Source organism: Balaenoptera ricei, chromosome 2 (genome assembly GCF_028023285.1).
Source record: "Balaenoptera ricei isolate mBalRic1 chromosome 2, mBalRic1.hap2, whole genome shotgun sequence".
In the NCBI taxonomy this organism is placed as follows: domain Eukaryota; kingdom Metazoa; phylum Chordata; class Mammalia; order Artiodactyla; family Balaenopteridae; genus Balaenoptera; species Balaenoptera ricei.
The window spans coordinates 114,280,904-114,293,918 of record NC_082640.1 but is presented as its reverse complement, the minus strand read 5'-3'; the positions used below and the strand labels follow the sequence as shown (position 1 = coordinate 114,293,918).

The window sequence follows — 13,015 nt, the reverse complement described above, 5'->3', positions numbered from 1 at the left end:
CCAGATAGTAAATATTTAGGCTTTGAAAGCTGTATGGTCTCTATTGCAACTACTCAACTCTGCCATCTTAGTGTGAAAACAGCCATAGGTGACACATAAATGAATGACACATCTATATTCCAATAAAACTTTTTTTTTACAAAAACAGATAGCAGTCTGGTAACTGTGGGTGGTAGTTTCTGACCCCTGTATTAAGCCACTACAATTTTGGATTTTATCTGTTAGAGCAGAATACTACATTAATCAATTCACTTTTCTTATTCAATCTTGTGTCAGCATTACTCAGTGTGATGCAAGGCACAGAGTAGATACTCAGTGATGAGTGAATGGAGAGACTCGAAGCACAGAGTCTGGAGTTTCAACAACTGTCTGGGACAGAAGATCATGCCTCAGGCCTGAACATGGCCAGGAACTTAGTCTGAGTTCCTGGCATAAAGCTGGGAGACACAAAGTGTTGGATAAGAAAGCTCCCTCTATTGTCCCTCCGTTGTCTTCAAGATTGGGTCCAGTTTCCCCGCCTTGGCATTGAGGGATTTCTGACTCTGGCTTCTGCTCTTCTCTCCATCCTCTTTTCCCACTGCTCCTTCTTCTTTGTGTCTGAGTCCCAGGAATACCAAACCAAGTTCCCTAAATGTCTGGCGATTTTACACATGCCATTTCCTCTGTCAGGAATGTCATTCTCCTTCTTGTTTCCCTAGCTTAACTCCTCCATCTCTTCTTATCCCACCTAGACTAGGAGGTGACACTCCTTGATGTGCTTATCGTCCATATGGCCACAAACCCAACTCATTCCTCAGTTACAGCACTTATTATGTTCCGATGTGTCAATATACCTGTCTACGTACCTGGTTGGGTGCATCCTGTGGTCAGGGACCACTTTGTTTTCCATACCCCAAAACCCTATGGCATACTTGGCACTTACTTGGTTCTCAGCAGAAACTGGTGAGTCAGTGAATTAATATGAATCCAAGCCTTAATGAATACAGCAATAACTACAGATGTTGAAGAGTTGTTTTACTCTTGGCATTTACAGATATTTGATTCAAAAACACTACCAACTAAAAATGATATATCATGGATAACATAATAACTTATATTGGATTTACATTTCCAGTAGCTGGTAAAGAATGTTCATTCCTTTTGCCTCTGCAACCAAACCACCCTCGGTTGCACCTGAGCCCAGAGCAACTGAGGTGCTCAAGATTGCCCAGCACAGAACAAAAAGGCTAAAGTCTTATTAAACAGTTTGGGTTCTGCTGATGGTGCATGGATCCTCTAAAAAAATACACAACTCTATGACCCAGATTTTCCAGAAAAGTCCCACTTTCAAGTGTTTGTTCCATTTTTCCCACAAATAAGCATACATTTTTCAAGCCATATGTCTCTATTTTGTTTAAGAAAACGTGACTGCTGTTAAATATCCAATTCCAGCCCTGAATGGTGCATTAAGTTCATGATAAACAGCCTTATATTTAACCAAGCATCTCACCTAAAAATGTTTTTTGAATTTACTCCTATTGAAAAAATTTAGAAATGTCACAGTACCTAAATTTTTAAAAAGGCTATCTCTCCATCTGACTATATATAAAACTTGGCTACAATTTTTAACATTGTGCTAGTAAAGCTGAGTAAAATGCATTCCTTAAATTTGGGGCTTTTGAACCGGCTTTGCCTTTTGGCCAATTTGGCATCCACTGGGCTAGTCTTTTGCCTCTGACTCAAAATCATAATGGAAACTTTGACCTCACGTCTAGCAAGAAGGATAGGAGCAGGCCTTAAAACTGAGGTATCCCCACCCCAAATGCAACCACAGTGTTTCCAGTGCTTACCTGGTGGGAGCCCCAGGGCAGCCTGACTTGTCACCAGGGGAAAGGAAGACCTGGGCTATTCTGGGGGGGAAGAGATGGTGGCTCTTGTTTGTTTGACTGACTGCTGCTTGCGCCCAGGAATAGCCAAAAGCAGAAGAGAAGGAAGCAAAAATAGCCTCTGATAAGGACCTGGATCCAGAGGGGAAACCACTCAGGAACAGAACTGAGGTTTGGAGACGGTCCTACCCACCCCTCTTCCTTTCACACACACCCTTGCTTCCTCTTCCCAGGGCCATCCAGCCTGTGAAGCCCCTCCCTGCTTGTCTGGGCACTCCTGGTCCAGCACTTGTCATCCTCAATGCCAGACACATGCTCGGCAGGGTAGGTGAAATATGGGCAGGTGGAGCAGCCCTGGAGCTCAACTCAGGCGGCCTTCACCACTCACCTCCATAATCCCTTTTACGAGGGGTTGAGCTAACTGTTTGGAGTAGGTGGGTCCTAAGGAGAACAGGTCCTTACCTGAACAGATTGCAGGATGCATGAAGGGACAGATATTTAGTTGAACCATAGGAAGTTGCCAGTTACCTAGACAGATAAATAGATAATTTAGGTATGATAGATGGTGGATAACAATATGTACACCTAGGTAGATATAAAAGCAGATAGTGATAGAGATGGCAAGTTAGGAATATACAGATCAGTTACAATATGTATTTTAACTGTACATCAGTTATTTGAGGCACATATGTGCCTCTTTCTAGAAGGAAAGAATGGTCTGAGGGATATCAAGGACAAAAGAACAAGATGTGCAGACATCTATGGGAGTAGTATCAGCACTGGTGACAGCCAACCCATGCCACAAACCCTATTCCTAACCTGCTCCCACCTCAACAATTACAGTAAAATCCCCAGCAGAACAGAACTGTCAGAAATTGAACTATACGAAATTGTATACACCACTTAGGTACAAATGAGATATTTTGTTTTAAGATAATCCATAAGTACATCTTAGGGTTTTGTAAAATAGCTCATAAACTATGATTTATACATTGGCTTGAGCTAATCTGCCCCCATGGACTCACAGTTATTATTTATCACTTTCTCTCAAACTGAAATATAAGTATTCCGGACCATTAGTTAAAATGTATAAACAATTGATCACAATCCTCTCTTACACCGAAGGGGACAGATGGAATTACAGTCAAGGTCACCTTCATACTGTGAATGCTAAGTTAGAGAACAAGGCTTTCCATTACCTCCTCTTTAAATGGGAGGTAACTGGCAGAGTAGAGCTGACCTGACGTGCCCAGCAAGTTTCAGGTCAAACGTCTTCAACCCAGAACAGAGACATGGCAAGCCTTGCTCACTAGAGACTAGAAAGGTCACCTGAGCCCACCTAAGTGCAGGTGGCCCAAGGGGAAGAGACAGGGGACACCGCCTTGCCTTTGTAAGCCCCCATTGGTAATGTGGACCAATCAGTTTATCTACTCTTCAGCCTATAAGGAGAAGTGAATAAGGCAGCAGAGCGAAGTGTGTGTGTTTCCTCACCAGCACTTTTGAAAGGGCTGAGTTCTACAAAGTGTCCTCTTTTACGAGCAAAAGCAAGAATGTGTAGAGAAAGGTCCTTCCTGCAAAAGTCTGTGAAGCCAATGGAGCTCCTTGGGAGCTGATGGGGTGGAGCCTAAGAAATAGTGATTTGTAACTCTTGTTATGACCCTTCTTCTACATATACACATATAGATAGCTTGGAAATCCCAATCCATATTTTGGAGGCCCTACTGAAGGGATTCCAATATTGTAAATTCCCTTGCTCCCCCAATGGGTGTGAGGTTTTCCACTTCTCAGGTCCAGGCATGGCTCCTTACCATGGTGGCCAAATGCTTCCTGGCTGGGGCTGTGGGATACAGATTGCCCCTTCATGAGCCTTGGGATACCCACCAAGGGAGAGTTGGGGAAACTACTTTGCCTGGTTGGAGCCCCAGATGGACGACTAAGGCCCCAAAATGTCAGGCCGAGAGAGCCTCCCCAGTTCTGCTGTGAACGGTCCAAGTGGGTAGCACACTTTAAACTATCTTGAGAAATGTCATGAGTGTGTCCTGGAAGCCTGTCTGGAAGGTGACACTTATGGACACTAACTTGTTTCCAGAATCAGAAAGGAGATCCATGGCAGATATCTACCCCTACCCCCCCAATCCCCAGAGACCTAAGGAAAATTTCCTTGATGCAGGACTCAAGTGACAGAATAGGTGATTGGGCAGGCCATGAAACCCATAGGCGGCACACTGTAGACTTCGTGCAGAAATCAACAATTTCTGAGACAGAAAAGAAAAAAAAAAACCAATAAAATAGCAACAGACTTAGAGGCTTACTTCTGTGACTGTGGAAGAACCCTTGAAGACCCTGCTGAGTATCTGAGTATGTGGAGAGCAGCAGGGATCTGCATGTTAAATTCCTAAACATCCCAAAAGGCAGGAAAAGAAAACATCAGCATGCGCACTGATGATGAGAAAACCCCCACAGAGGGCACAGGAGCGAGGAACTATTACAGGAAAGAGCGAAATAATATAATGGCTCCAGGATAATCAGAGATACGAGTATGAGTTTTGTTTTTTTGTTTTTTTTTTTTTTTACGTGTATGCATGTGTGTATGTGTACACACACATTTATTTTGTACAATCCCTGTTCAGTATTATTTTCCAATTAAATTGAGTTTTGTTTGTTGGATGATTTTGTTTTGTCTTTAAACCTCTGAGAGGTTGAAGCTGCAGATAAGAGAGAAGAAATTTCAAGGAATGAGGTGCCTAGAGGGGTGGGAGTGAATGAGATCCCAAGTGGGTAAGGAAGGAGTTCCCTGGAGACGGAAGACACACGCACCTCCTTCACTGATGTGTGGGCTTTCGGGGAGGAATAGAAACGATGCAAGTCAGTTTTAGACCAGAGTGGGCAAAGGTGACGAGTGCCATCTTGTTGAAACCATTCAACTCAGATTGGGACTTGAAGCCACCATCTTTTAATTGAGATCACATTCCTGGTCTCAGGACTTTTTTTTTTTTTAAACATCTTTATTGGAGTATAATTGCTTTACAATGTTGTGTTAGTTTCTGCTGTATAACAAAGTGAATCAGTTATACGTATACATATATCCCCTTATCCCCTCCCTCTTGCGCCTCTCAGGATTTAATGAAGCTCAGATTCTTGATATCTCATTGCAGAAAGAATTCAGTGAGAGACACAGGTAAGAAGCGGATTTATTTAGAGAGAAACACACTCCACAGACACTCCATCTCAGAAGGTGAGAGGCCCGAAATATGGCATGGTTAGTTTTTATGGGCTGTGTAATTTCATAGGCTAATGAGTGGGAGGATTATTCCAACTATTTTGGGGAAGGGGCAGAGATTTCCAGGAATTGGGCCACCGTCCACTTTTTTTTTTAATTAATTAATTAATTTATTTATATTTGGCTGCGTTGGGTCTTCGTTGCTGCAGGCAGGCTTTCTCTAGTCGCGGCAAGTGGGGGCTACTCTTCTTTGTGGTGCGCGGGCTTCTCATTGCGGTGGTTTCTCTTGTTGTGGAGCATGGGCTCTAGGCACAGGCTTCAGTAGTTGTGGCACGCGAGCTCAGTAGTTGTGGATCACGGGCTTTAGAGTGCAGGCTTAGTAGTTGTGGCGCATGGGCTTAGTTGCTCCGCGGCATATGGGATCTTCCTGGACCAGGGATCGAACCCATGTCCCCTGCACTGGCAGGCGGCTTCTTAACCACTGCGCCACCAAGGAAGTCCCCCACTTTTTGATCTTTGATGGTCAGCCTTGGAACTGTCATGGTGCTGGTGGGTGTGTCATTTAGCATATGCTAATGTAGTACAATGTGCATATAATGAGGCTCAAGGTCCACTGGAAGTCAAATCTTCTGCCATCTTGGACCTAGTTGGTTCTAACTAGTCTTTGTCATGACCTATAGCTACATCATTCTCTTAAAGGTTGTGCCCTGCCCCCTTCCCTCCTGTTTCATTATTGCCATTGTTCTCTCTGTGAAGTGTGCAGCAAGGTCCTTGCTCAGAGTGAATAAAAGTGAAGCTGTAAGTAAAGAGTGGTGGCAGTTTTCAAAAGCCATTGGGGAAAACTGGGGGACTGGGCCAGCCATGGAGGCATGTGAGGGAAGGTTCACGGCTCGGTGTTGATGAAGGTGGTGGAGCTGGTGGTGTGAATTCTGAGGAGGATGTGGGTGAGGACTGGATTGTAACAGCCACTGGACTGGAAGGGCACCCCCTGTGTGGGGTGAAGCTGGGGGGTCTCTCTGAGCCACCGCCCCTTGAGGGACCCAGATTTCTCCAGCTTCCTTTGCTCCCTGATAGGAACGTGTTTATGAGAGAGGCCATAACCTTGCAGTGGTGACAAGGCTCAGAGTGGCACATGTTGAGGGGAGCTGGAACCACCGAGACCATTGGGACCCAGAAGCTAGAGGGTCAGGAAACAGAGGGAGTCTCACAGAAAAATAGAGGGGGACAGGGGTGGGGGCTATTAATCCAACCTGCTATTTAATAGCTGAGAAAAATGAAGACCAGAAAAGGTAAAGACAGTGGCAGAGGAGGGACTCTTAGCAGATCGTCCATTCCTCATCCAGGTTATTTCCATGGCTCCCAAGCAGGGACGTGGGGAGGGAGACATCTAAGAGGAGGTGAATCTCCTCTTGGAGCCACTAACCTTGTGAGGGACAGGCTCTTGGGTGTGTTCCTGGGCGACTGGGCAAGACATTTAATTACCACCTCCCTAACTCCCCAGGCAAAGACTTTTTTCCAGCATCTCAGGATGCTTGTGAAACAGTAGGGAAGGGGGCAGGGCACAACTTTTGAAAGAATGACATAGCCTGAGGACATGACATAAACTGATTACAACCAAATGGGTCCAAGATGGTGGACAAGTGGCAGATTTCCACTAGCTCTTGAGCCTCAGTACACGCTCATTGTAACACATCAACAAGCTAAATGACACACCCACAGGTGCCATGACAGTTCCAGAGCTGACCATAAGGATCAAAAAGTGGGTGGTGTGGGGCTTCCCTGGTGGTGCAGTGGTTGAGAATCTGCCTGCTAATGCAGGGGACACAGGTTCGAGCCCTGGTCTGGGAAGATCCCACATGCCGCGGAGCAACTAGGCCCGTGAGCCACAACTACTGAGCCTGCGCGTCTGGAGCCTGTGCTCCGCACCAAGAGAGGCCGCGATAGTGAGAGGCCCGCACACAGCGATGAAGAGTGGCCCCCTGCTTGCCACAACTAGAGAAAGCCCTCGCACAGAAACGAAGACCCAACACAGCCAAAAACAAATTAATTAATTAATTAATTTTAAAAAAAAAACAAAAAATACTAGCTTTAAAAAAAAAAAAAAGTGGGTGGTGGCCCAATTCCTGGAAATCCCCACCCATTCCCAAAAGAGCTGGAATACTCCTCCCACTCATTAGCCTATGAAATTACCCACCCCTATAAGAACTGACAACCCCCTACCCTGGTGCCTTTCTCACCTTCTGAGATGGCCCACACTCTGCCTGTGGAGGGTGTTTCTGTCTAAATAAATCCACTTCTTACCTATCACTGTGTCTCTCACTGAATTCTTTCTGTGCTGAGACACAAAGAACCTGAGCCTCAGTAAGTCTAGACACCAGGTGAGTGATTCTAATTAAAAGACCATGGGTTCGAGTCCCAAGCAGGGTTTTGGCCAGGTTTGAGTCCTGGCACGTGGGTTCAAGTCCCAATCTGAGTTACACGGTTTCACTTGAGGGCTGGTGACATACGTGGAGGAAGGGTCTCCTGAGGAAGGGGGCAGTGGTGAGGAAATGCACCACTGATGCAGGGATAGCATTTGCAGGCAAAGCGGCTGCTCGTACTTGCCAGCTTCACAAGGAAGCTGAGGTTAAGAGTTTCAAAACAAGTTCATTGCCAGTAAAAAAAAAAAAAAAAAAAAAAAAGCAATCAAGACTTCAGCTCAGCAACTGCTCAGCAGCAACTCTGTCTCCCCACCTCCATACCCTACACTAGATTTGTCTTAGAATTCACCTACAACACCTCCTAGAGGCCTGGCCTTCATTCTCCTAGCCAATCACCATCTGGTTCCCAGGGTGAAATTCAATATCCAAACCCAGAGCAACAGCCTCCGGTCCTGGCGGTGGATATCAGAGCCTCAAGGAAAAGCCGGCCACCACAACGTTCTCCCCAGTGATGTAGCTGGCGTCTGGAGAGCACAGGAAGGACAAAGTTCCCACAGTCCTCTGGCTGCCCTGCCCTGCATGGAAGGGGGAGAGAACTGCAGTCTCGGTGCATGTGCTAATGAACCCTGACCTCTGTCTCCCTGCTGACCTGGCTGGAGGGCCCAGCATACCTCCATCCCTGTTTCCCACCTCCCAGGCTCCTCCTGTCCTCCAGCTCCCGGCTCCCAGGCTGTGCAACCCCAGACTCGGTGAGAAGAATTTCTGATAAGCCAGGATGCAATCAGAGTCCTGTCTCCTCCGGGGACCCCACCTACCTCTGCGATCCACAGACATTTTTAAAAGAGTTTTGTACAGCCAGATTATATTCAAACTGAAAAAATTCAGAGAGTCAGTGCTAGATAGGATTGTGAAGGGCAAAAGAGTGGCTGCTCTTGGCAGATGTGTGCCTTTTGGCAAAGATGACCCTGCTTAGGGCTGGGGCTGGGGATTCCACTGGACCTCTCACAGAAGCCAGAGCCCTGATTCTGCTACAGAGAAGTGAGAGGCTGCTCTTCTCAGAGCCCCGAGCGGCTTGCCCAGCCGGGGAAAGCACAAGGTGGTTGGCATGGGAACTGCTGGCAGCTGCTGAATCCTCACCACTCGGCTGAAGTCAGTCTTGACATGTCCTGGAGACACACCGTGCACCCGGATGCCCTGTGGGGACAGCTCCACAGCCAAGGACTTGGTAAGTCCCAGTGGGGCAGTTTGCTGGTGGTACTAATCCAGCATCTAAGAAGGAAAAAGAAACAGTAAAAGTACACTGCCAGTGAGGGGAGGAGCTCTTGCTGGACCTCCAGGGCTGTGGAGGATAAACCTTCTCTCTCTTAGACCCAACTCAGACGCTCCTCCCACTCCACCCCTGGGAATTACCAAGGAACAAAATTGAAGCAGGAGCAGGATGAAGCCCGGGCTTAAAGAAAAGTCAGGAAGGCAGAGGCTATGTTGGTCTATGCTCGACCCAGAGAGAAAAGCTTAGGTGCGAGGTCAGGGAATGGGACGGAAGAGACCCAAGGCCAGACCCCTGCTGTACCATGACTTGGTCGACCTTGGGCAAGTCACTTAGGATCTCTAGGTCTCAATTTCCTCATCTGCTATGTGGTTTATAAGCTCTGCCTGTTGATAGTCACAGGAATGCCATGTCTATACTGCCCCCTGGTGTGAGATTTTAAAAGAACTCTCCTTTGAGCCCATACAGCCCCTCTGGTGCCAGACTTGGTGAATGCATGTTCAAGACACCTGCTTCCTTCAGGAGAATAGAGTACCTCTCCAGGGTGCGTGGCTTGGCGAGCAGAGCATAGACTGGATTTCAGCTCCCACTTGTCCCTGTCCCTGGACCTGTTGCCTTTGCACAGTGAACAACCTGTACAACCATCCACGGCAGCCCTGGGTGTGTGGGGTTTGAATGAGATAAAGGCAATGAGTGTGATTTTAAATGTGGACCAGAGAGATGTTCAGTGTTGTGCACCTGGATATTTTTATCACACAGGATCAATATTCACTTCCCCGACACCCTGGCGTCCATTCCACTGCCACCTTCCAAAGCTCCCCACTCACTGTGTGGAGGGACATAGACAGCAGCAGTGGCAATCAGCACCGCAGAGCCTCTCCTGTGAGGAGACAGACAGGTGTGATGAGGTAAAAGGTGAGCACAAATGAGAAGCAGATGCTCCCAGAAAATGGGCTTCTGATGAGGAGACAGAACTGAGATATAATAGGAGAAGAAGGGAAATTGGGGATGGTGCCAGGGTCTCTGGGGAGAAGTAAAATCTTTGGGGATGTTGGGCCTGAGAGGGTGCTGACACAGCCTCCCCTGCTGGGAAAGCCCAGGACTCCCTGGAACCAGTCACAGGGGCAGGGCCAATCAGTAGCTGGATCTCTGGAGGACAGAGCGGGGAGCCTGGAGGCAGCCGTCAGGGTGAGGTCGGTGCAGCCCAGGGGAGAGCCACTCCCATAGGAGGGAAATGCGTTTAGAGTCACCTGAGTTCCAAATCTAGAACTGTTTCTGATTCAGACAAGAAGAGGTGAAAAGCAAAGGGGGGAAAAACTTGGCTACCAGAGTCGTGCAGGGGAGGGCCTGAAGGGGCTTCCTCTGGCCTCTTTGGAGGGGTTTGGCTCTCTGGGTTACACTACCAGGCCCTGGGCCTGGCATCTGCCCTGCCATTCTCAGAGGACACAGCCCGTCAGGGGTGATTGGGGCTCCTCTGTGGGTTTGGAATCTGCCGGCCACATTCCTTCCAGACAGTCCCTTCTGCTGTGTTGGCCACATCCCCCGGGACAAAGTAGCCTGCAGATGCGGTTCAGGAGGTGACGGGGGACAGATCCTGGCATCCAGAACACACTCCTTCTACCTGCTCTCCTTGGGATATTCCACTGCGGGCTCCTTCCCCAAGTGTCCCCTTGGCGTAGAGGACAGCAGGGCAGAGTCCCCCCAACTCCACGGGCCCTCCCTGCCCTCCCCCGTCTTCTCCACGAGGGGCAGCAGCTGGCTCAGCGGCACAGCCGGGACCTCACGTTCACGTCCAGGATCTGCAGTCAGAACGGGGTGGGGATGCAACCACCTCCGCTCCCTGGAGTCCCATGGGGAGGAGCTGGGGGTGTGGGTGCTCTTCTCCCAGGGTGCGGAGGAGGGGTCTGAGGGACCTGCTCGCCCACCAGGAGCACTTGGCTTACGAACCCCTCACTGTCATTCGCGTACAGACCCTCCTCATGGCACATCACCCTCCAGAGAACCAGGTCAGTGAAAACAGCATCAGGAAAGGACATTAGGAAAGCTGGGTTGTGAGTGCCTGCTTTAATGAGGAGAGGTGAGAATTTGCACAAGGTAAACAACGGTGCTGTTTTCAGGGGCAGATGCTGAAATCTGACTTTCCTAGAAAAGCCTGAGGCTGGATAAAGGAGGCAGGGAGAGGAACTTGGCTGGGAAAGCCAGGGAATGTGAGAACCGAAGAGAGAAAGTGGGGCAGAGTCTGCAAGGAGAGAAAGGAAGGGGTGGTCAGCGGAGGAAGACTCGACAAGGAGGAAAGAGGGAACGGCTCGCCCTGATCACAGGACCCACCTCTGCGGGCATCGGGGGAGGGGTCAGGATGGTGCCCTCAGAACAGCAGGGGCAGGGGGTCTGCAGAGGCAGCAGGAGCCCCTGCTGTGCTTAGTGCGTTTCATCTGGGATGTCGGGCAAGGGTCCCTTTTCTCAGCCATGTCTGGGGACAGGTGAGGTGTCCCTGGGACAGCCAGACTGGAGGGATCAGAATGGGTGCCAGTGAGTCCAGACTACAGCAGCCTCAGGTTTCTGAGCCAGGAGAGAGGATCTGGCCCTGAGCGGGTGTGTCCCATCACATCTCAGGCTTGGAGGAAGGCTGAAGTAGAGAAGGTCTGCAGCATCATTGGCCACCTGGGCAGATTAACCCAGGTGTACTCTACCCATTGGGACCGGGGGCTGTGTTTCCAAGGAACAGGAGGCAGCTGGGAACACGTGCAGGTGTGTGAGTAGATTTGGGAGACGGAGAGAACCTCACAGCTCCGTGCTCCCCGGGCCTCACCTTGTCCCCCACCTGCTTACCGGCCCCCAGGGTGCTCCCCACCAGGGGGTTGACTGCAGCACTCACACCAGGAATTTGACGCCCCCAGCACTCTAGGGCCTGGGGGGGAGACAGAGGCAGCACAGAGGGTGAGGAAGAGACGAAACTGTGGACCAGAAACCTCCTCCCTCCCTCCACAGTCAACTGGGAGGGCTTGGCTGATCCAAGTGGGTCCTGGAACACTGACTGTTTGCTGCCAGCTTCACTGTGGCCTCATGCTTGATTCCTCTCACCCTAAGACACTCTGGGAGAAAACTGGATGGTGCCTAAGTTAGAACCCTGCACTTGACCCGTATTCAGAGCGCCCAGCGCTGCTGGACTCTCTCCTTTCACCCTTTATACTTCCAGGCAGACACCTCTTCTTAGCTCTCCCTCACTTCTGCAAATCTTCACTCTTTAAGTCCCATGTACCCGGAGTCTCTTCTCTGGAAAACATAGCTGGCTGATTCCCACTGTCGTTTAAGGCTCTTCAAAAACAATCTTTTCCCTGTGAGCCCCCAAGAAGAGTGCCCACTCCCACAGTGACCACGATGGGCTCCCCAGCCTGGCATCTCCCCTGCTCCGGTCCACGGAGCAGCCCCTGTCGTGGGCATTGTCCCAGCTTCACCAGGCTTCGGGCATCTGTACCCTGCAGGGACCTGCCAGGGGCAGAGCCACAGTCCTGCTTAAGAATGTGGGATTTGGAGTGAGGCAGAGCTCGGTTCAGAATCATCCCTGACACTTAAGGTCTGTTTCCCACCGTAAAGCTGTTATAACAACATCGAGCGCCTCACATACTAATGTGATGGGGTGTTGGTATATGTCTGGCACTGGGAAATATCCAAAATTATGTTAAGGAGTGTTTTGACTTCCCTAGGCTGGGTCTGTGTGTTCTGATCTCTGCACCCGTATCACCCTCATCCCTGGCCCCTCAGTATGGACAACAGCCACTCCCGCTTCTCAGCCTTCCCCACGTGGCACACGGTGCCCGTCATGTTCAACCGCTCCCCCTGCAGCGCCGCCACCGCCCTGTCCACGTTCTGCTGCTTCCAGCTGCTGACCACCACGTGGGCCCCATCCTGGGCCAGATGCCAAGGTAGGGTGAAGCTGATCCTGCAGGCAGAGACGGCTGTGATGGCTTCAGCCCCTTCCCTACCTCCACCTGGGAGCCTAATCATGAGACATAAAATGTATTCCCCTGTGTCCCAGACTCCAAATCTGTCTGAGAAAAAAAGAAACTAACTTTTACTGAGCACCTACTATGTGCTGAGCCTTCACAGTGTCCTATCACCCATTCTATCATAAAGGCATTATTATCCAAGTATAATATTTTACAGAAGTGGTTAAGTAAAGTCACAAACTGCCCAGGGAAACAAATCTGGAGCCCGGATTCAAATCGATGTCTGAGTCCAAAGC

The 13,015-nt window shown here is 49.3% G+C and overlaps 1 protein-coding gene across 1 annotated transcript in view; it reads right to left on the bottom strand.

Moving 5' to 3' along the window:
• Window positions 1-7,970: 7,970 nt before the first annotated feature.
• LOC132360128 (dehydrogenase/reductase SDR family member 2, mitochondrial-like) overlaps window positions 7,971-13,015 on the bottom strand; it is a 60,532-nt gene continuing 55,487 nt past the window's right edge. The window contains 7 exon segments of the mRNA XM_059915214.1: window positions 7,971-8,058; window positions 8,060-8,080; window positions 8,599-8,762; window positions 9,556-9,656; window positions 10,509-10,550; window positions 10,553-10,571; window positions 11,582-11,642. Coding sequence (XP_059771197.1) covers window positions 7,971-8,058; window positions 8,060-8,080; window positions 8,599-8,762; window positions 9,556-9,656; window positions 10,509-10,550; window positions 10,553-10,571; window positions 11,582-11,642 — 496 coding nt within the window.